This window comes from Anas acuta, chromosome 3 (assembly GCF_963932015.1).
Source record: "Anas acuta chromosome 3, bAnaAcu1.1, whole genome shotgun sequence".
Taxonomy (NCBI): Eukaryota; Metazoa; Chordata; class Aves; order Anseriformes; family Anatidae; genus Anas; species Anas acuta.
This window is the reverse complement of record NC_088981.1, coordinates 25,826,576-25,851,500: the sequence shown is the minus strand read 5'-3', so window position 1 is coordinate 25,851,500 and position 24,925 is coordinate 25,826,576. Positions and strand designations below refer to the sequence as shown.

The window sequence follows — 24,925 nt, the reverse complement described above, 5'->3', positions numbered from 1 at the left end:
CATAGTTTTTATTTCATGCATACAAGAATACAGGCCAATTCCCCCATATTTTTGTAGGCTAAATGGGCAAAATCATTTTACATGATTTTATCTTAATGTCAAACAAAATTATTCTATTAAGCCTAGCCTTAAATGTGTTATTTTGCTCAAATATTTCTCTACATGTATAATTCCTTTCAATTTCCAGAAAAGGATTCAAGTGATTAAGGCTTGTCCTTTCAATTTTATCTTTAGTCATCTGACCCAACTTATACCTTCTGTGGCACACTTTCAGGACTGACTGACATTCTAGCAGATCTCACTGACTGGAAAGAGCAAATTCATGACCACTTTTTAAGCTGACATTAATGTATTTCCTATGATTTTTTTTTTACAAAGAAACAGGTGATGACATAAAAATACAAGCCATAGATTTTTTAAAAACATTATTTATCTCATTCAGCTGAAAAGATAATGGAGAGGAAAAGTGGATTGTATATATAAATATTTTTCAATTAGGTAAAGTGCCTTATTTCAGTGCAAAGGTGATATTAAATTATTATTATTATTTTTTTTAATCAAAGAAAACTATCAGTATTTAGCAAATGCAAAAGAAATAAATCTACAGAACATAATCACTGCAAACTTGAATCTGCAAAACAATTATATGTTTGGGGCAATAAATTGGAGAAATCTGTGGATATCGCATGCTCTGTAAAGACAGAGAAGTAAAAAAAAAAAAAAAAAAAAAAAAAACACAAAAAAAAACCTCCAAATTTCAATTGCCTGAATGCTTAATTTAATTCTTATATAATGATAATTATTAGAGGGCATTATTATCCCTCTAATTTTGCCCCCTTAATGAGGGCATAAAACACAATTCGCTGAAAAAAAGAAAAATGAAAAAGAGAAAAAACATAGCTCTTCAAAATATCCTTGTCTTCTGAGTGTTCTTTGTCTTGTGATATCTTTAAGCTTTCACATTTCTTTATTTTGCTGAATTTAAAGTATTTTAACTTGTAAGAAGTTTCCGATCTACTTATTTTTTAACTTCTACATCAGAATGTTGTGTTTTGGGGAGAAAAAAAAAAAAAAAAGAGAGAGAGAGATGTGTATGTGTGTTCACATATGTTACTTTGAGTACCTGGGAAAAGTATTCTGCTCTGGATATGGCATTACTGAAAACTTGAGCTTTCTGGTTCTCTCACACTTAATTTTTAAATGCAGCACTGGCAAACTACTGTGTTTAGTAAGTCTCTTGCAAATAATACAGTTAAAAATAAGAGTAAATGTTGACAATTTATATTTCTTCTGAATCTTCAGATTTAGAGGGGATACATTGTCAGTATTTTCTCTGCAAACGTGAAAGCTGCTTTTCAACTGGCAATTGAAATGATCATCTTCTAGTTATTCTTCTATCTTTCTTCTAGTTGTTAATTATAATCAGTTCTTTTTTTAATCAGTGAAAAGAGATTGGAATTATTACCAGTTATGATTATGCTTCACTGATTCCATACCTTGGAAGAACGAAAACAGAACGCCGTAGATTTTACATCTGCTTTCTCTTTATCTGTAAGAAGAAGACTCTTGTCATCCAGGAGACTTAAATATTTTCCTGTTGTTATATGCCTTAATCTGAATGGCTGTCCCCATCTTATGTGGCTGCCACTCCACCTAAGAAAGTTCAGAGGAAATGTTTTGGTTTTTTAAAACAAGATACAGAATTTAACTCTTGAGGAGGATATTCTAAAGCACATTATATTACTAAAAAGTCAGTAAAAGTGTAAAATTACACATATTGTCAAGTCATGAACCTCAACCACTGTATTGTTGTGTCTGGAAAAAAAACATCAGTTCTCCATCTTTCATATCATGGGCCATTCTGAGGAGCTACCTTTTCTCTAGTCTGATTCAGTTTGGACCTGTGGACCCTAAAAAAAATAAAATAATAAATGTACTGCAATTGAGCCATGTTCCTAGTTCATGTCTGTAGAACAGGAAAAAGAACAATTTGTGTGTGCTTAGATTAAAAGCCTTCTGAGCAGCAAGTATGTGGTCAAACCATTTCTGACTAGTTATATTCCTTTTCTGCAACATGAGAGTACACATTCCTGTCACTTTACAGGAAAGCAAGCCATGCTACATGATAGTATCTGGTGTTCCATGGTAAGCCATCCAGGAGGCAAGCATGAATGCACATGCAGATTGCCTTTTCAATTTTTGCAATGGTTCTTGACTATAAGGGAGAGAGTTCAGAAACAATGATTCCTGCAAAATCATATCAAATGAACAGAATCAATATTATATTTGCCTGTCATTTCAGGAAGGACTTGTCCTGATGGAAGGCTTCCTGTAGGGATATATTCCTGCAGTCATGTGCCTGCAGTTTGTCAGTGAATGTATACAGCCATTTGAATACCATACAAGAAAATATGTAGGTGATGGAGTGAGTGTTGTTCTTGGGACTTGTTTTATATTATTTTTTTCTGGGAAGAAAGTTATGTTCTGGAAAGAAAGATTACTACTATCATTGCTTAGTCATTATGCCTGTTCCTCTCACAATTTCTCTCAGTCACGTGTGTTAAAATATTTATACACTTCAAAAGTTTTTATGCAGTGCCTGTCAAACTGAAACACATGACAGTCTTAATAGAAACCTGCAATTTCTCAAATTCCCACATTCTTCTGGCACCACAGTTTACTAGAGAAGTTTTTTTGTTGGTGGTGGTTGGTTGGTTGGCAGGTTGTTTTTTAAATTTTTGCCTTGCAAGACATTCAAATGGCTTAAACAAGTTAGAGGTGGCACATGTATATTATATAATTAGAAAGGTTTTTCTTTAGAATGTCATATACATGTATAAAACCAGAAAATCATGAGATCACCAATAGCTATGGCAACTTAAAATTAAAAAAAAAAAAACAACAGCATATGTACTGGAAAAGCTGCAATATAAACACATGCTTTCTATGGTAAGTTATTTTTTTGTTAAAATGATATACCACTTTGAGGAAGATTTAGTATTATCAATCCAGGTATACCGTGATCAGTAGGATTTTGTAGAAACCCTGTTACTGTACTAAAAGCACCCTGTTGAACTGACTTCTTTTCTGAGGGAGGTTTTACTTACGCAACTCTTAGAGTCTCTAATCGCCAAAGAGAACGTGCATGAATTGAGACAGCACCACCTTCGTAATGGACAGTTCTGAAAACCAAGCAAAGACACATACTGAATGTTCAGCTTTGTTGTAAAAAAATCATTGTATTTGCTTTACAATTGAACTACATCTCTCATTTTAAGGCATCCAAGATAATTACTGCAATTGTCACATTCTCAAGTTTATCATATTCAAAATTAGCTCTTATCAATTAAGCCTTCAGACCTAGTTATTCAATTTTGATTTGAGTTGTCTTTGGCATCCATTATTGTGATACCTTTAAAAATGAGATTTATATGGTGTTCTCTTAGACATCTTTCTTACAGTATTTTTTTTTTAAGGATGAAGATTGCAGGAAAAGACAAACAAACAAGCAAAGATAATTACAATATTTATAGCTTCTAACAGAAAAAAAAAATCAAAAGATAAGGATTTGTGATCACTGTATACTGTTTACAAGAAAGGTAGCAATTTCTAAGAACTGACACAGTGAAAATAACTACAAAATGTATTGCATTGAATTATGAAGAATCACCTGTTTGGTGTTGTATTTGATTTGATATCATAGCACCCAAGGTTTCACAAGCACAATCTTCACACATCTCACAAGTTAACAGCTTCCTATTTCCAAATTTTGATATTTAACTACCCATCTAGTTCTTTGCATATATCCAGAAATCTGAGTGTTTTTTTAAAAAACAGTGAACCTAAAAAAGTTATTTTTTTCCATTATTCTAAACATAGATATACATTACATAGTAGATCCATTCAGATCCACAAAATAGATCACCAAAAGCACTGCATTAGGTAAATTGGCTTCTCTTTAGACCAAGCACTGAGGAGTCTGGTGGGTATTAAGTGCTGGCACTCCAAACAGACAGCCCTTCTTTGTACTGTTTCCTGCAGTACAAAGTACTTTTTGCAGTACCTTTATTGCTGCCCTAAACCACTGCCAGAATTTTAAAACCTAGGCCCTTACTTTGGGAAAATGAAAAAAGGATTCACATATGCAAAGGAATGCTGTCACTATGTTTATCAGATCAAGCATGCAAGGAAACACTCGCAAGTGTATGGTCCAGTTTTACAAATCCTGGAATAGTTTAAGGATCAAGTAAACATTGTGATCTTCAACCAAGATGGGACACTGCCAAAAACAGGCAGAGGTTTAACTTTAGAGAATATCAATGCTGAGATTTGGGGCATTTCCTATTGTTGGTTAGAAAGATTTTTCTTTTTAATAGTCAAGCACCTACATAGGAACATAATAGGATTTAGCTTCCAAAGCCCTCCTGTAGATGTAATCCACAGGCATTGACTGCTTAGTACAGAGGAAAAAAAAAAAAAAAAACACTGAAAGACATCGTTCAAAACCAAAACAGTAAGTTAGAGTATACTCCTCTGTATGGTCAAAATACAAAATAAATATTCCTCACTACAGAATCGTTCACACTGAATATTCATGAGTCATGCATAAATATAACCATTATCATGTTCTGTGCATGAAGGAAGAGTTCTAGGTGCATATATAAATATGTTCAAAGTCTTCCCCTGGATTTCATGGACAGTATTTTCTCCACTTATCTTAGTCATTTGCTGCAGTGGTTATCTGCTAATAGCAGCTGACAAGTATTAGCAAGCCTCTCATATTTCTCTCACAGAAGGGAACAAAACTCAAAGTCAATCTTATCTTTTGTTGAAATTGACCTTCACTAATACAGTAAAATGCAAATGATAATGTTGTATTCAGCTGCTTCGTTATTCAGACACTCTTTTCTCTGCTGGCATTTGTTTAATTTTTTGTTCTACAACTAACAGACTGGGTTGGGTTTGTAAAATCAAAATAATAACTAGATCAGATATCACCCAGTTTTTTATGATTACATTCTGGCTTACATCTACATGCACCTCACTGACAAAAAAGCATTCAGAATTCTTGCACTCATGTAATACAGGATTTTACAATTCTATTCAGCAGTTTTCCAGTCATTAAATATACAAGAAATCAGGTATTATATTATCAAATTAATTTTAAAGCAAAGGCTTAAATTAGTCAGAGTATTTCACTTTTGAGTTGATACCTTGTTACTTTTCAGGGATTAGTTTTTCTCACATTGGAAACAGAAGCTGTCACCAATTTCTACAAGTACTTTTTTGAAGTGAGCTTTGGATTATACATAGCAGAGGGATCACTGTAACTTAAAACATCTAAAAAAACTCCCATTATGAACTTAAAAGAATGGTTTCTCATGGATGAAGTAGTTTCCTTTTATGTGACTGTCCATTCATTATTTTATCTGTTCTTTCAAAGGGTAGTTATCTGTCTTGGAATGGTAATGTAAAACAACAACAACAAAAAGGGTAGGGGGAGACACATAAGGGAAGAAATCCTAAATACAAACTTTCAATCTGTTTACCAAAGAGAAGGAAAATAAATAAATAAATAAATAAAAACCACAAGCAACCAAAAAAGAACACCACAGATCCTGGGATTGTCTCTTATATCCATATGAATAAAGGGATACAGTAGCAACATGGTGTGTATGCTACAGCAATCTAGAGAGGTATCAAAAAAGCTGTAGGGCTATGGATCAAGGATCCCTACAAGGAAGTAAAAGCAAAAGCCCAAAGACTGGGGTCAAGGATGGAGCTCCAAGACTTTTTATAGGCAAGACAGAAAATACATGCTTAAAAAAAAAAAAAAAAAAAAAAAAAAACAACAACAAAAAAAAAAAAAACACTCCATCATAAAGCACTAGAATATAAAAATCATAAAAATCTAGCCTTTAGCTAGATATTATATTCTTTATGGAAAATGTGGAAGTTAGGTTTGAGTGAAAGATCTCATCTTTTAGTCACCTTGTCATGTTGCCCAACAGCACCTGAGTAAACTCATAACCTAGAAACCTTCATCCCTTTTTATTTTGTCTGAAAAATCTAAGGTTCACTTTTTACTCCTTTCATTGAAATGAATGTAGTAAACTGCTTCTGAGAGTGTTCAAACCAACTTCCTTAGCAATTGATCTGTATAAAAACATTATTTGATAGGATTCACCTTGTTTATTTTTATATACTCTATGCAACAGCTCTGGGCTGAAAAGGATGTATGGTTTATAACATTTTAATCCTTTCTGAAACTGGCACTATTAAGCCATAGATATTGATATTACTAGTCAAATGAGACATTGCTTTTAATGACATGTGAATAACCAAAAAAAAAAAAATCTCTTTGACAATCAGAGTAATCAGAGATTTACAATGATACGTTGGAGAAAATAAAATGTCAGGTTGCAAAGTGCACAGAAGATGCATGCACATATCTTGCCAAACAGTAGAGAAGGCCTGTGAATTACAAAAGCTTAGTATGAAATTATAAATAATGTAAATGCATGAGGAATGGAAAAATAAAAGCAGAAAACCAGAGGACAACAAGAGCTACAATGAGTCAGTCTTCCCCTAAAAAGCTCAAGATAATTTGTACCTTCTTAGCCACACCCACAACACTAATACTTAATGTTTTCTTCCTCTTCTTTCCAAAATACTTTATCTCCTCAATCTATGTTTATGGACTAAGGATAATAAATTTCTTCATGGCTATGTCGTTAATCCATTTAATCCCCCTAACGTCAAGAGTCAAAGGAGCAGGAACTTGCCAATGCTTCATAGGGCCACAATCAGAGCTGCAATTACTGCACCATGGACAGCCCACACTGGGCATAACTAGCACTCCCTGAGATACCAACTCAATCGGGGAAGAATTTTTCATTCAATTGAGATTACAAATACGCAAGCAAAGTCTCAAAATAGTAATTTGCAAAGGGTACCAAAAAAAAAAAAGGCCAATGAAAGCAAAGACTGTTTCAAGGGATTTCAGACTGCTGGATAATTATACACAATCTTCTCCCCCTCCTCCCCCCCCCCCCCCCCCCCCCAGAAAAAGAAGCATTAAAAATGGTTAAGAAATTTCTCATGTTCAAAACAGGAGGAGAAGAGTGGAAAAGACTACATAGTAGTTTGGTTTCAAGAAACAAAAAATGCACAACAAGGAAACGCTTGGGGTCTGCCTCAATCTCCAGATGCAATTCACACACCACTTTTATCAGACCAAATGATGGGAGCCAGGCCACAAATCATGAGGAAAGAAAAGAAGTCAAGATAAATACATGCTCCCAGCTACTGTGCTGTCACAGAAGTATCCCCTGGCTTTGAAGATAAACAGTATCAAAGCAACAGGCAAGAACAGCAAGCTGATTATACCATGTTTTCACTTGCATATCTACAACTATATCGATTTTTAATCTACCTAGAAATGTTTCTGAAATCTCAATCAAAGAGCTACAGAAACAACACTGCAAAGTTTAGGTCTAGCTTGCTATAGAAGACTAATGCATTTTAAATAATAAAAACACAATTTAAAGATTCTACACACAAGGCTTTAAGCACTGTCCTTAAACAAGCAACATAATTAGAATTAGAACATACAGCAAACCATATTTAATTCAGTGAAATTGTACACACATATATATATGTACAATACTTAACCTTATGCTTGTTCTCTTTTTGTACCTCATCAGGGTCAGAATTAATGAAAACTGCCAGGGTCATGCCCAGACTCCCTGCAGTGTTTTAAAAAGAATACCACTGTTTCTTTTCTAGTGTAATATCAAGTAAACAAAATATTATCACATCAATATATCTATTTGCACTGCTTCCAACCGGAATGTTTTCTAATTATGAAGCTAACTAAGCCTAGCAAGTTCAGGCAAATCTACTTAAAACTGCTTCCCAAAGGAAAAAATACATTTCTGGGCAGACAGAAGATCCTCCAGCATAGTGGTGAACATGCCACTATAATTACTAAAACCTATATTAAGATTTCTGACCCTACCTACTTCTTTTTGAGGGGCAAATAAGTTCAGGCAGTCAAAAAAAAATTTCTTTTACTATTTTTCTTGAATTGTTAACTTGCAAGAAACTATTTAAATTAGTCCTCTGAATCTTCCACTCCACAAATGCTTGAAGTTTTAAAATATTTATAGTTCACAGATGTAATCTTTGAATAACAGGTTACTGGCATTACATCAAAAGCCAAATATCAGTGCATAAAATGTAGTGTTATCAGAGACAACTGAAGAGTTTTCAGAAATTTTGATAAAATTCAGTAGGAGAGTAACATCAGAATGCTTCTTTCAGGTACCAGCTTCACTGATGCACGCTGAAGTGCACCAAAACACTCGGCAATTAGCCCAGGCACTTTGCCTCATCATATGCTGCGATCTGCTGTTGTCATTGCAGAAGGCACACACTACAGACAACACTCTACAGCTGCCTGCATGAGGAAAAAGGCAAGAAAGAGCCACTGCCTCAGCAGCAACTCCATAAGAGCTCCCCCTCCTTCCAGAACTGAGGTAGCAAAGTGAGAGGACAGCACAGGACTGGGGTGGACTGTGCATGCAAGAAACAATGCAACAACTATCCGGTACAGGCCAAAGGAGACTTCTGGATGTCAGTTATCTGAGGGAGGGAATAAAATCGTCCTTCATGCTTCTAAGCCCATCCAAGCATTAGAATTGGATGCCCAGGGAAATGGTGGAGTCCCCGTCCCTGGATGTATTCAGGAAACATGCTGACATAGCACTAAGGGGTATGGGACTCAGCAGGCCATGTTGATGGTTGGACTTGCTGATCTTGGTGGTCTTTTCCTAACCTAGATGATCCTATGATTCTAACAAGCCTACTATCTTGGGCAAATACTTTCTTTGCCTATGTCAGAAGTTGGCCATGAACATTACTCTTTTTTCCACTGCTAATTGTGTAGCTACATCTTACCATTCAATTACCAGGTCCCTCTTCCAAAAACACAGTGATTTCACCCTACCTTCCAGTGATCATGGTAGCACAATGTAAGAACTACCTGGGGGGACACACCAGCTCATCAATTAAGTGAGGAAACAAAGTACACCTTCAAAACAAGTTGTGAGACATGAAAGATAACTTTATATGTTTTTAATAGGATTATATCTTCCACTGTACTAGGCCTCTTCCTGTGCAGATTTGGATGACCTTGCCTTGGAGGAAGATTTGTTATGCCCTGTAATCATTAATACACTATTTGCATTGTCACTGTATTGCAGGTCCCAGCTGTGCTAGACGCTGTTCCATTCTCTCTTCAGCTTGAGAATACGTGTTTCATTTTGGACTTCTGGTAATCTCTGGAACACTTTTATACTCAAATTTATGTAACTGTATCAATGCTCTAAGAATAGAGAAAAACAGCAGTTAATTTTAGAAACTGCCTAGGAGGATCCTTCACATCAAAACAATTTATTCGTTCCAGGATTAGATACCAGGTTACATGATAGAATAAAACTGCTATTTTAGGGCTGTCTGATCTCTTACTTATTTGAAAAGGCATGAGAGAAGGCCTTTGCAGAAAAATAAAAGTGAGATACAGGAATTAGTGAGTCAACAGACGTGGAACTTCTCAGCGTTCCTTCACACTGGCATTCTGCAGAGCTGAGCTGCTCTTTGGATATACATGTACACTGAAACAAAACAAGCCAAGCACTGACACAGAAATCTATCACCAGACTGTTTTGAAAGGCAACGAAAGGATAACATGGAATTATTGCACTCCAAATATACCATACTTTAGCATGCCTTTTGTGCAAAAGTTGTGGAACTTGAAATGAAAGATAAATAATTTATCTTAAATTTTTCTACCTAAATAATTTATCTTAAAATTTTCTACCTGTTAAAATTACCCATATTCTTAACATCATTCTACCAGCAGTTAAATACTACCCATCAAAATAAGGTATGCATCCACCCTGAAAATTTAGCGGTGTAACCAAAAGAAGGTGTAATATATGCTTTTAGATGTTATTTTGAATGAGCAAGAGTCCTAACTAATAGATCTAGGAAGAGAATTTTAAAGAAATAACTAAATTTATTACTAAATTAGGGAGGAGAAAATGTGGGATATAGAATGCTCCATAAAATTAGAAGTAGTCATAGACTTATGTTTATAAGTAAAAAACATTTATAATGCTTAAAAAAAAAAAATATGGACAAAAGAAATCAAACTATCAAACTTATTTTCAGTCTGTGAAATAAAGCTCCTGAAGAACTGAAGAACTCCAGAATATCAAATCTGGCGTTTATGCTTCTTGGCAATGCTCTCAGTAAAAATAAGGATATGTTGGTCCTATTTGTTGTGTACTAACTCTGCTTCCTTTAGGGAATTATGGAGCTAGGGGAAAAGGCAAATAGTGTAGAGAGAAGAATGGTCTGTTTTAAGGCACTGATCTGTAGTCTACGAAATGGGACCACAAAGATGCAACATCTGATTGCACATGAAGAAAAAGTGATTTTTTTCCTACCTACCAACTCACTACTCTTTTATTGTGCTTTCTGTATGTTACTCTTCTTGTAAAGAGAGACTTTTTTGTGTGTTCTTAAATTTTTAAGTTCATTACTGAAGTGCCTAAACATTCTACAGATCTGCAATTACACTGCAATTACGAACTCTGAAGGCAATTTTTGCAGGATTTGAACTGAAATATGAGCAAACACTATACAATCCTATTGATTTATCTTATTCCCAGCATTACTTCTGGGGTGAGGATAGAAATAGTAGCAAAAAATTCCAAGCTATAATGGATTTATTACATAGTAATTAAAACTATGTAACACTTAGTATGTAAATTATATAAATATGTAAATTACTAATATGTAAAACTAAAGCTTCAGAGTTTTAAAATAGCTTCTATTTTTTAAGAGTAGTTTTGTCTAAAACAAACAAAAAGCCTGGAAGCTGCCAAAAAATAATATGTGAAACCACTGAAGCTTGATCATTAATATTTAAAAATTCATAGAATAATTTTACATTTTTTTATGTCAGTTTCCAATCTGATTTTTATCTTTATAAGGTATAGCATGAAAAATACTTAATACCTTTCTATTTGCGAACTGAGAAAGTTTATTGGAAATGAATAGTTCTTAAAATAAACAGAACTTTCTTTATTATAGAAGTGCAGCTAGTTAATACATGTATGCTGGATTGTCAAGTACACCTGAGATCAATTAGTAGCCAGATTAGTAGCCTTGAAGGACTCAGCAGTAATCTCAACATACCATGTTCTGAGTTGTTCTATGTGTTACAGAAAAAAAAAAAAAAAAAAAAAAAAAACAAAAAAAAAAAACAACTGTATAGATTATAGATCATAATAAAAAAAAATCAAAAAACGCAGTAAGATTAATAAAGTAATAAATGATGAGAAATAAAACAAAGGTGAAAATAGTTTTGTATACTACATTCATAACCACAATAACAGGGTTAACATGCAGTTTAATACATCAGAACAAGACAATTATTAACATAACAGATACAAAGGTTAGTGGCACTTGTTCTCCTAGATTTGATTTTAAGCTAAGAAGCAAGGAAAAAAAAAAAAAAGAAATGTTCAATTCAAACGTTCGGTATTCAGCACCTACACACACAGATAAGTGCATTTTGTTTCATGGTGCTGGACCAAGTCCACTTCCAATACATACTACTGTTTTACACCTGGAAAGACTTAATTAGTACAAAAAAATCACAAATCACAAAACCAAGACATTCACGCCCAAAGTTCATCTCAAAAACATTCCTTCATATGAGCAATACATCTCATAAGAATATCCTTCCAAAATGTATACTATCAGTGACATTCAATATTGATTCAATAATACCTATTTATATTCTATTCTAGACTGGAAACCTACCTTCTTTGTTCTTCTCCATGTTCACCTGAAGGGACTGTCAAGCATTCATCCATGTGACCATGCAACAACCTCAGAACATCCCCTCCTATCAGATATCCTGGAATGAAGACAGAAAAATGAAGTCAATCAGGTTGATTTTCTGCTTTTGTTTTGTTTTTCTGTTTAAATTTCTTTTAAAAGAGGGCCAGAGGAAGGGGAAGATATCCCATGCCCTGAGGAGCCAAGTGAGAAGAGTTCCAAGTCAGCAAGTAGGAAACAGCAGATGAGGAGAAAGAGCCACCGACAAGAGACTGCACAGAGATAGTGCAACTCAGAAAAAGACATAACTAAGACAACTAAAACTAAGAAGCACTTCCCTCCCAGAATATAACACACAAAGTGGGAGATACCTCTTCCATTTCACCAACTCATTTTTGGTTTTTATTTAAGCTAAGGATTCCAATTTATATACTAACAATACACGGATGCATTTATTTATTAATTATAAAATTCTTTTTGGTGTCTTTGGTGTCTTTTGAACTGTTCTGTCATTAGGTTGGATCTTAGGAAGAACTTCTTTACCGAAAGGGTTGTTAGACATTGGAACAGGCTGCCCAGGGAAGTGGTGGAGTCACCATCCCTGGAAGTCTTTAAAAGACATTTAGATGTAGAGCTTAGGGATATGGTTTAGTGGGGACTGTTAGTGTTAGGTCAGAGGTTGGACTCGATGATCTTGAAGTCTCTTCCAACCTAGAAATTCTGTGATTCTGTGAAAAGCTGGGAAGATCCACTCAAAACTTTGCTTGACTTAAGATTTCCAACATACAAATATTTTTTATTTGGAATCCAAAGAAATAACTCCTATACAGACTCCACCACCACTGCACATGCAAATCTAAAGCCAAACACTTGTCTCTCCAGCATACAGGGACAGATACAAATTCCTATTGTAACAAAAAGGTTTAAAAATATTATTGGAATAATATTTGGAAACTATTTCTTTATTAACACGTTGTAAGTAATCTATGCAGTAAGATATCTGTTCAGGAAAACGCTGTTGAATGTCCAACATTCATACTGTATACATTTCACGGGTTTATTTTGATGCTACTGTATACTCAGGAAATCTTTTTTAGGATATATTTTTTTATATCTTTGAAATCAGTTTCAGATTAGTATTTATGTGTCTAACTTCAGCACTGCATTTTTCAACTTTGAGATGTTCTGCCTGAGTAGCTATTTTGTTTTTCTTTTGTTTTGTCCCCCTCATTTATTTCACAGAACAAAACTAGCAAAATTACTTGATCTGACTCTAAAGTTCTTTTTGCCTTAGTTAACTGACTTCTGTGTAAAACAGTTTTGCTGAAATGTACATTAAAAAAAAAAAATCATTTTCTTCTATCTACCTCCCCTCAACACCTTAATTCATTTTATGGACTATTTATCCACACTTTCACTTTAAAGTAATTTCACTTAACTAGAGTGGTTCACAAGTCCTGCAAAGATAAATGTGTTTTACTGTCTGTGAAAATACATAGAACAGTAAAAGCCTGAACACTTATTTTTAATGGGAAGTTTTGATTAAGAGAAGGTATTACAGCACTTGTTGATCTGTTATGCTTATCTTTTCTTTACGAGGATGACAAAGCATTTATCAGATAGTAACAATTTATTTTCCTCTTTATTTTCCTCTTCCCCCATTTTGATGTAATTTTCTCTAGTTTGGTTAGTTTTACTGAAGCGTATAGAATATGGTCACACACACTAAGCTTCATATTCACATTCCCTTCACAAGACATATTCTTCTTTCCATCCCCTTGCAAACAGACTGTTTTCCATGTGACTCTCATCAGCATCTTTTTTACTTCAACATCTAGTTTTCAGCATTTTGTTGCTTACTCCCAGTTCTCTTTTTCCCAAGCACTACCTCACTGCACATCCTTTGTTTTCCTCTCTGTCCATGTATTGAGTTCTTGTCTTTACTTTCTCAGATACATCATGCAAATTTATTGGCCACCTACTATCTCCCAACTTCAGATCCAAATTTTCTGTATTCTGATCTCTTTCTATATTCTTTCTCTATACCTCCTATCTGGAAGGCCACACGTGAGACTGTGCCTGAAAAAGACTGTGCCTGAAAACAGAGCAAAGAGGTTTTTAGTACAAATCTAGCCTGGACACAGCAATCCTAAACTGCAAATGCTCAGAAATCTCTGCTCAGCTGTGTTGGGTCTGTCTGAGCTGGAGTCACCTTTTCCCTGCAGCAGCCCACACAGTGCTATACTCTGCACTCGTAGCTGGAACAGCACTGATATCACTCCAGTGTTGTGTCTATTGCTGCGTAGTGCTGGCACAGCATCAGGACTCCTTCCAAGCCCCCAAGAGCCAACAGGCTGGGGGGTGGGCAAGTGATGGGGAGGGGACATTGCCTGGGCAGCTGACCTAAACCAACCAAAGGGATATTCCGTAACACCTGATGTCACACTCAGCAATAAAAGGGGGGGCTCTTGTGGGGGAGGGGACTGTTCCTCCTGAACAACCACTACGCGTTTTGAGGCCCTGCTTCCCAGGATGTGGCCGAACACTGCTCGTTGATGGGAAGTAGAGAATAATTTTTTTTTTCCCTCTCTCTGTGCTTCCACGTGGACTGATTGTTTCTTCTGTTTCTTTTTTTTCCTCCCCATTCCCTTTCCCTTTAATTAAACCTTTCTCATCTCAAATCTCAAGTTCTCTGTGTTGTATTTTCTCCCCCTTCCTCTTTGAGGAGAGGGGGAGTGAGAGAGCGGTTGTGGTGGAGCTTGGCTGCCCACCTGAGTAAAACCACCACATCAGCTTAAATCCTTTGTGTAAATGGAGAAATTTATCCAAAAATTTTTCTCATATTTTTTGTTGTTTTTAACATGACCTCAGTTTCTTTAAGATTCATCATTTGGCTAGACTTTGTAACTCTGCAAGAGGTAACATGCTGATACAAAAAGATCTTCAGTCATATACAAACAATTGGAGTTATTCAACACATGAGAATTTTGTTATACCAAACAGCATTTTTTTTTACTCAATCTTAGGAAATTATACCCAATATTGCATAAATCTGAATAATCTGAATAATTTAAACCAGGATCAAAAAACTTCTATTTTTAAAAGGTTTAAATATTAACATCAGTAAAATCAGATTTGAGGTAGCTATTCAGTACTTAGAAACAATGACGTAGAAAATCATCAATATGTCTTTCAGCATAATTCTCCCTCTCTGTTTTCAGAACATTTGTTTTTAAATATTCAGTCTAACAAATAAAAGTAAAGGGAAATCCCACTCCCATACTTCAGTTATATTTGGCAATTATTTCATCTACCATCAATCTTTCGATAATTAAAGTTGAGTCAATCTTACCTTGGGCAACTTCACTTCCTGAACTGATTGGTGCTACACTCCAGAGCGTTTGCTGGAAGGCTGCATCAACATGTAAGCTACCATTGCCATAAGAGAGATGCTAAAAAACAAGAAGGAGAAAGGCTTTGGGGTTAATTAAAAATCTCATTGCAATATGCAACAATATTATCAATTTTTCTCTTTGTTCTTTCATACCTAAATTGTTTCTTTTGTAAAACCAATCACATCAGACCTGTGTACTCCTGCAGACAGTGGAAATAAAACTAGAATACTAATACAGCATATTTGCCTCAAAGAAACAGAGATGATACAGAATGGTCAAATCTTCAGGGTCTTAGACAACTGCAAGCATTCTGAAGAACTGATCATTAAATGCTGCAGGGATTTACACTGGTGTTCTTCCTTTTGTATCCAATGAGATTTTCCACAGTGTTAGAATACTGGGATGTGATATCAATCTATATTTCAGGTGTAACTCAACACCTAATTATTTCTTGGCCACTGGCTTCCTAACGATGTCATCAGATCACAGAAAACAAGTAATCAAGTCATTGACTTTGTAAGACCCATGTGGGAGTTTCCAAAATATATTTTTTTCTTGCACAAAGTTTTCATGATACAAGCAAATCCATAAAATATCTGTACCTGAAAGATTTATTTACTGCCTATGAATGCAACAGGTGTTCTGCTTTTTCTGTGTTAATACCAGAATGGCACTTCTTTCTGGTGAGTATCTCAGATGGGTGAGTGTCTCAGATGCTTTATCTTCTCAAAATTCTTTTTTTTGTTTGTTTTGTTTGTTTTTGTGTATTTTCCAGCTTGTGCAATAACATTTTTGTTTCAGAAATTCTAATCTCAAGGCATATTAAACATCACATCCATGCAAAAACCTTTGTCCCACACTGTTATTTCTATTGATATACCATAAATACAAGATATAATAAAGATTATGGGATTATAAAATTATAGAACTACATGATATAAATCAGCAGCTGCTTTGTAGTTTACCATTTATCCTATCAGGTTATAACTTTTCAAGTGTAGTAACATTTAGACATATCAAAAAAGTTACTGGATAGTAACTGGGCTTATATAGTAGTATTAATCTCTACTTCTGAATATTGTGAACAGCATTCACACCTTTGGGGTAAAATCATTAACACCACAGACAACAAAAATAGTAATGGATGTTAGAAAGAGGTAGACTCCCAGCAACATGTATAGAGTCCTTATGTTTTCCTGGCTGCATATATTCTAGCTGCATTGTGGTACAAGAAATAGTGCATCAGCTTATTTAAGTGGCTCCCACAACAGTTAGTGACATACAGAAGTCATTTTTTTCCTACAGCACCAGTGTCATTCAGCACATCATAGAGGATATTCAGTGAATAAACAACCACTTCCACACTATGGCAAATACATAACTTAGTCAATGGCAGACCAGGCTGTAAGATTACAGACCCCATTACACCTCAAGTCCCATTCCTGCCCTCATGGCCTTAATTTTATTGTTGTGTTTCCTCTAACTGAGATCACTACACAGATTCCAATTAGGAACAGGATAATTTGGCCAGAAAAACCAAGCAGGGAATTTACTTTTTGTGAACAGATCGTTCAGGGCAGGCAAAAGAGGAAGAGGATAACCACCCTGTCATTTAGATGCCATCAACAGCAGTTCTTGGAACTGTGTGTTTTGTACATATTAATGAATTTATTTTTACACACGATGGTACCAATTGAATTAGCATTCCATTTTATAGATAGAACATGGAACAAAAATTCATTGCTAACATCTCTCTTCAGAACACCTATTGTTGTTTTTTTTATCAGTTCTTTTGACTCCAGTTGCAACTCTGATTATAAACCAGATGTCTCAAGTTGAGTCACCAAAGAATCATATCTATTAAAAGTTTTGAATAAATGACTTAATTCAATACATGATTATAGAGTGGAGAGTATATATCTGCAGTCCTCTTCTTTCTCTCACATCCCTGTATTTCCAGCTGAACCCTTCAATTTACAAATGAAGGCATGAAAAGATTCCATAACCTATGAAGTTCTAAATTAATTCCCTGTACATCATTTGCAGCAAACAATAAAATGAAACTTTGACACCCCAGAGAATGTAGTTTGTCAATGGATAATCAAGTATTCAACTAGACAAAAGGGGAGAGTAGAAGGGAGGGGACCAGAGGGGAGGAGAGAAGCAATCTTAATCCTCGTATTGCCTAACTGTTTGGTGCTGGGATTTCACAATCCCAATGTTGTTTTCAGGAAATCTGCTGCCTGACTACTTTATTCAGAGCTTATCTGTTTGGTTTTGTACTTTAAGCAGAATAAAACCATCAAAATGAAATATGAATTCTGTACCACTACATTCATGACATGGACATGACACTCAAACTGACATTGAGCAGCCTCTGTACCTAGCAGCAGCTTGCTATTATCCATGAAGACTGTGTAGGGCATGTCTTTCAGTTACGAATGAACATTTGCAATGCAGAAATACTTGGGGTTTGGTCATCCTGTTATTTCTAATCCTGTGATAGGTCTTAATTTTTTATAGAGAGGTTCTTCAGCTTCCTGTCTCACCCCAATATTATTCTTTCCACTCTGGTGTCCAGGCTTAACCAAAAAGCTAGATTTGCCTACCCTGCTGATAAAATAATAATCACCTAAAATAGCATTTAATTGTGTTTTCTAAGCATGTTTCAGAATTAAATTGCAGTATTTTATGAATACAAGTAAACACTACAGTCTAGATGCAGTTTTCAAGGATAAACTCCAAGACTAAAATAAGTACCATAAGTTTTCAACAGAACCAACCATTATGCTATGAGCTCTATATTACTCTGCAAAAAAGTAAAACAGTCACATCTCTGTTCTCAAGTCCTCAAGAACACTGAATATTCAAGTTCACTAAATAACTAAGGAATTGGAAGGTTATTTCCACAAGAACCCTTCAGCAGTGATTGCAGCAGCATAGTTGCATTTACAATAGCTACAGATAACAAGATGATGCATTCTACATTTCACAATCAGTCTCCACCAAAGGCATGCACAGATGCTACAGATAAAGATGCAGACTGTAATTTGGAAAGAGATGGTGTTTCAATGTATACATACACTTTACCCCAGAAAGAATATATAGTTATATATAAATATATAAATATATAAATATATAAATATATAAATATATAAATATATAAATATATAAATATATAAATATATAAATATATAAATATGGCTCTAGAGAGAGAGAGAGAACACCTAGTGTTTCTGCTCAGCAAAACGTGCAGATGTGAGAAGAGAAAAACAAAGACAGCAAAGCTTTTGCTTTGGGCTTCCTCTTAACTATTATGTGTCAATACTGACATCTCACCTAACAGTATTTATTTCTATCTGTACTTTACATTATGATGTCTCTGACTTCATTATCAACCACTTCTAAATGAAATACTAACAAAAGCAATAATACAGAAAACTGCTTTTCTGGCACAATTTGAGAACTAAGCACAGGGCAGAGCACTTCCCAAAATGCCTAACTACTGCACACAACAGCAGCAAAAACCACACTGCTTCAAAAGAGTTAGTAACAGCTGGTGCAGAGATGGAGGCCACATGCATGCAGTCACAGAGATGATCCAATTCAGTCTATTTCTTTTCTGTACTCAGAGGCTCTGACAGCCCTTGCTGTTCTCCATTTCTCTCTGGCTTAAAGTGACTTCAGTGATCAGGACAGAAAATAAGTCATGCCATTTAGGCACGTATCCTCAGTGGCCTAAGAACCTCTTAGATGCTCTAAGTCTTGAACAGGCACCATTCTCATAGTAGGTACACAAACAGTAATGCAGGCAGAGTCGGGGGAGCACTTCATAGGTATCTTTATTTTTCCTTAGTCATCCTGACATCAGGCAAAGCAAAACAGAAAGGCATCCACACCAGGGATATTTATATGTTGGGAAAGAAGTCAAAAAGTACATAGCTGTATCTGTAACAAAACAAAACAAAACAAAACAAAGGAAAAAGAAAAATATATACCCTCTTTTTATTAGAAAAGGAGAAATGTGTTGCTTCAAACAAAAATAAAGAAGGATTAGCAAACTTCAGCAAAAATCAAAAGGTTGAAATGATGCACTCTCTAGAACCTAAAGCACGTTATCTTCCTACTTATTGGGTATCTTTTTTATTAAAATTTATTACCTTTATTACCTATTATATATATTCAGTGATGGAAAAAATATTACATAAGTAACTCTGAGTATTATACCAATGCTGTCAAAATAAATTCAAGTATTCAGTCACATTAGAGTGTTAGTGGAAAGAACTACAAGCAATTAAATAGCATCTGTGTAAAATATTCATGCCATTAGTTTTTTGTGTTTATGTCTAACAGAGACAAGACACATTTATTGAAACATCTATTTTATACTTTTTAAGAGTTTGAACAAATATAGGTAAAATTACACTGCAAAAAGAAATGGTTATCTAAACTTTGAGTTAAAGGAGGCAGACCACAGGAAATTTAAGATGGATTTAAAGCTCTACAAAATCCCATTTTCTTTGCATTTCTCTGGAGTCTTTTAAACAGTTGGCTGACAAATCTGCAAGCAGAGAGAACTTTTCCTTTGATATAGAAAGAATTGCCAGCACTGGACCAACCCTTTCCAGCCTCTCCACTCAGCATAAAGGTATCATCAACAGACAGAGTGAAGCAGCTAGAGCACACAGATACACAGAAATTTCCATTACAAATCAGCCACCACGTATCATCTAATCCAGTATCACACAGCAGACAGCAGACAATTCCAGATGCGTGGCATGAAAGCATAAGAATCTCAGAAAGGATGGATGAGGGTAGTCAGCATTCCCCCTCTTTATATTAGCTCTCCTTCTGAGCTATCACCATTAAAAGCCTGAAGCACATCAGCTACTATGCTTCCAAATTATTATCATTTATTACGATTAGACACAAATGTTTTAATTAACAAAACATTAATTTTGCAGAAGCAAGCATCAAAAGTTAGGAAATATCAAAGTAGCCTATTGAAACTAAATGGCTTCTGGTGTATGCATCATATTACAGTCTTCAATGGCATGAGCTTGTGTGATTTTTTTTTTCCACAAGTGCAGCCTCATTGTATATAGGCATATAAAGGGGCTCACTTCATGAACAGCTGCTGAATGTTTTGTTTTCTCCTCAATCTTCAATCTGCAGCCTCATGCTTTGTTTAGTATAGTCAATTCTTCAAAGCTTTGAAAAGAGGATTATTAATTTCCTCATAGGCATTTCTCTTGCTACAATCAATTACAGCATTTCACAAAATGCAACAAAAACTAATGAAATCATTTTCTCAAAACCCCAAAGGAGTAGCATGATAGCGTCATTTTCCAGAGAGGAATAGACACACACTAAGAAGTTTTCATTAACCTAAGATGCCCCAAGCTGAGGTCACAAAAAAGTTTATTCCCATGGTAAACTGCATTATGTGTAGTCTTAATGTTTAAGGCACAGCCTCCATTAACCTGAGTCGCAGATGTCAAGACTGACAGACTGTGGGACCTCAACCTCAAGAAGGAGGAGGATAACCTAGAGCCACAACTCAAGTAACCAGCTGGTATGGAAAAAAGATTCAGTGACCACTTGAAATCAAGCCTGGTATAAAAGATGATCTACTCAGCAAATTCCACAGCAAAGTGTGATAGAGAATCTGAAGTTCCAGGAAAATGTTTAACTAAGGATTGTAATGCCCACCCTCCACCTGCAATTACCACCTTGACATTTCATCTTCAAAGTTATTTTGTTCGACAGCCTCTCTGCTGCTCAGCCCTGACACAGCCTTTGAACTTCTATCATCAGCACTAAAACAGCATTCCATAGAAAGATAGCGGGGGTGTATATTTAAGAGATTTCATAGCATATATTAGTGTTGTGTTTTGTTTTTTTTTTGCATTTTCTAACACCTACAATTTTATGAAAGTTTAAGAATATTATTTTTATAGTATACTTTGTACATAATTTTCCTATTTAAAAAAATAAAAAAAGGAAAAAAAAAAAACAGTTAAAGTAGGTGGCATTACACTGACACCCACATGAATGAGATGAACTAACCCTTAAAAGTACTTGTTAGGTTCATGCCACCTAAGCTCAAAGAAAATTACCAGCAGGAGTGGGTTGCCTGCATTACCATGGATGGCAGCTATGCTGTAATACTGTAAAACAGTGGGTTTCCTAAATAATCTCTGAAGGCAGCTATCTAGCTTAATTGTTCCAGATCTCTCCCACTCTTTTCTTCTACAATTTTTTGTCCCAATCCCATATATCTCAGTTAGACAATGCAGGTACAGCCTACTTTACCACCCATAATTAATATTTCCTTTTGCTTCAAAAAGTTTTTCTCAAACCTACAAAGCCTAAACCTGACCTTTTGGCTTTTTTCACGCTCACCCTTCTGCTTCTTACATCAGCCAGCATCAGGAACTCACTTTCTCTCAATTTCTCTCTCACTTTTCAACCCCAGAAGTTCCCGTCTGCACCTTTGTCCAGCCATTGGACTCTCCCCAGCCACCCCACTGATTCTCTGCAGATCTCTCATGTTGCTCTTCATTCCCAGTCCCACCACACTGGTTCTTCTTACAATTCTCCCTGACAAAATGGTGCAGGTTTTCTGCCCCAGATTTCTAATACAGCTTTAACCAGCAGGTACCCAGTCCTCTCTTTTCACCAGTTTCTTTGTCCCACATTAGTCCCTTTCTGCTTGCCTTTCTTCAGCTGCACATCTCTTCAGCCAGTCACTAAGTCCTGACCAGTTTCCCTTCTTCCCACTTCAGTTCCAGGCTCTTACACCTGCTACATCACTTGGCTATTGCTCCTTCTACCTTCTCATAGCTTCCTTCTCCATGCTTCTGGAGACGGCAGCAGATCCCTGGCAGCACATGAAACATCATGTTCTCATCTGTCAATACAGTGCCTGACTTCATTCCTGCCTTGACTACCCATTACAAGCTGGTTTCACCACTGCTGGGGTGTATTTAAGAATTTGCTGTGGATGGTGTATAAACAGTTTCTTAACAGACAGCAGCTGCAAGAGGTCTGGATTATGCAGAATAGGCAAAGTCATCAGACTTTTAGCTACTCAAAGAATAAACTGCAGCACTTCAGAATGTTTCTTCATTAAGCAAGATGGGGAGGTTGTCTTTTTTTTTTTTTCAGTCATCAAAAAGTGCATCTGTGATATCAAGACCACTCTTTCTAATCTGCTGCTCAACATTTTCATAAAAATTTGATGAATTTTCTTAATGAGGTGATTATTTTTTCTTCCAAGTCTTCAGGCTTAGTGACTTCTGACCTCTTCTAGATGAACCAAAAAAAAAAATCTCAGATCGATACAAAAAGTATCAATATAATATCAAAATACAGAAAGTGATGCTTCTCTTCCTACAAAGTGAATTTTGACGTTATAAGCACTTGATTATAAGCACTTAGAAGTAGCATTTTGTAAGGTAGAACTGCTTGACAACCTTAATAATAGGGAAGATCTACCAGCCTCCTTAATAACATTTCAAATTGTATAAAGACTCAGTGTGAACTGCATTATGATCAGTTTAACAGAGCAGCTCAACAGTAACTTTATTCCACTAATTTCAGGCTTGTTTATGCAGATTCAAAAGATTTGGAAAAATCTATTTTATAACTAGAAATAAATGATGTAACTGTGCACTCACACATAACAAAGCAAAGTCCAACTAATGAGTTTCATTCTCTTAGGGAAATAAAGAAATGACTGGAGGTGTGGGGGGCAGAAACTACACACTGCTGTGTTCCCTAGTCCCATTGCACCACCAACAAATTGTTCAGGTATTTCCTTGTGAGAAGGAGCTATCCCAAGTCTCTGATAATAAAAATAAGAATTAAAACTAAGAGCTGATAAAAAAATATATGTTGCTACAAGAGTACTTGGAGGGAGTGCTTTTCCAACACTCAGGAACCTGTCTATCTGCCCAGGACAGGTGACAGATATCAGCTCCACCTTTCAAGTCATTTGTTCTAATTTAGAAGATAGAATTTCGAATGAGAACTTGGTCATCATTTAAACACGAAAAGGACATTTGAGGAAAAGCTTCTACTTCAAAGGAAATAAGAGTATTAGTTTCCAGTATAAAAAAATAATAATAAAAGTTCTTATAAGTTAAAGAGAGGTAAGTCTCAAGTCTTTTTTTTATAGTGTATGCTTGCATAACACAGCTGCAGATCAGCGTGAGTCAGGACAGCAACTACATACATAGTACAGTGCAGAAATAGTTGCCTCATACTGAAACCTCTGCATTGCAAATTCAAAGTTTTTTTCCTCTCTCCTGAGTTGTCAGCTTGAATAACACTGACCTCATTGCCACTAATTTTCATTTTGATCTTCATTATGCATTTTTTACTTCATTTTCATGTCTAAGGAATTTTTCGTGAATGATGTTTAAAAGAGTAAAGCCTCTGGATAACAGTACGTTTATGAATTTGACAGAAATTATAATTAATTCAATTTCTAAACTATTTTATATTGGCAATTTTGAAAGCTATCGTGGTATGTAATTAACAGTAGGCATAGGCAAACCTCAGTGCAGCAGTACACACTAAATGTCTGAGACAGGGAAAGCTGCAGGAAATAAAAGAAACAGAGCAACTCTGTCTTTAACTTAAATGGTGGCAGTATTTATAGCAGAACATCTCTCTGCTCCACTCTATGAGGGCTGAGCAGAGCCAAGTTTTCCTCTCCGAAGGATCTGGCAATAGCACAGCTCACATATTACATAATTCCACAACCACTTATATAAGTGCCTTTCCTCAGAAATGTTACACAGTAAAATGAGCATCTAACATCCCATTGTATAAGCAGGGATAATGAGGATGAGAGTAATGGAGTGACTTGCCCAGGAATATTACTGTGAATTAACAAACAGCCAACATCCGCATCTCCAGACTTTTAGTTTACTGTCATAACACTAGTCTTCCTATCAGTTTCACAGTTGTTCACTGGAATAAAAGGACAAATCTACAGAACAAAAAGAATAAATAAATAAACTCAGTTGTCTCAAAGGCTTTTTTTGATGGGAAGGGAAACTGAAGGAAAGTCCTGACGTTTTCTCAATACTTAGTGGTGGTTGCCAGCCAGATTAGGTCTAAACACTAAGTTGCTGACCACACCAAGACCATGAAGTTGCAAAGTCAATAAAAGAAAAAAAAAAAAAAAAAAGTAATCCAGCTACAATCAGGCAACTAGAAGATTAGGCTAAGAAGCTGATAGAGTTCTGCTGCTCCCCCTGTATTATACAAATTAAGCTAAGTTCTGACTACATTTTGAAAAATACTATTTTCATGCCCTGTTAATTAAATCTATTCATCTGCTATTTTCACATGCACATCCTTGCACCAAGATTATTAACCTTTTTGTTTTAATTTGAAGGTAGCTGTTGAAGTGGCTTGAAAACAGAAAGAAATATTGGAATATAAAAAGGTGACATTAGAATGCTATTCCTTGTAGCATTGTGATACACAAAGTTTGATATAAAACCTACCTTTTCCAAAGTTTTTAATTGTAAGTACAAAATGTATATAAATGTAACTCTCAGAATCCTGCCAAATCCTGCCTTCACTGTCTGTCAAAA

General features: G+C 35.5%; 1 protein-coding gene across 13 annotated transcripts in view; it reads right to left on the bottom strand.

Annotated features, from left to right (window-relative positions):
* Positions 1 to 24,925, bottom strand: part of RYR2 (ryanodine receptor 2) — a 408,101-nt gene that overhangs the window by 215,272 nt on the left and 167,904 nt on the right. For all 13 annotated transcript variants that reach the window (XR_011094640.1, XM_068676244.1, XM_068676247.1 and 10 more), the window contains 4 exons: positions 15,269 to 15,368; positions 11,899 to 11,995; positions 3,108 to 3,182; positions 1,497 to 1,653 (listed from right to left, as the gene is read on the bottom strand). Coding sequence is in view for 12 of the 13 variants with exons in the window: in XM_068676244.1 (XP_068532345.1) it covers positions 1,497 to 1,653; positions 3,108 to 3,182; positions 11,899 to 11,995; positions 15,269 to 15,368 (429 nt within the window). In the remaining variant the exon portion in view is untranslated. The remainder of the gene's footprint in view (positions 1 to 1,496; positions 1,654 to 3,107; positions 3,183 to 11,898; positions 11,996 to 15,268; positions 15,369 to 24,925) is intronic.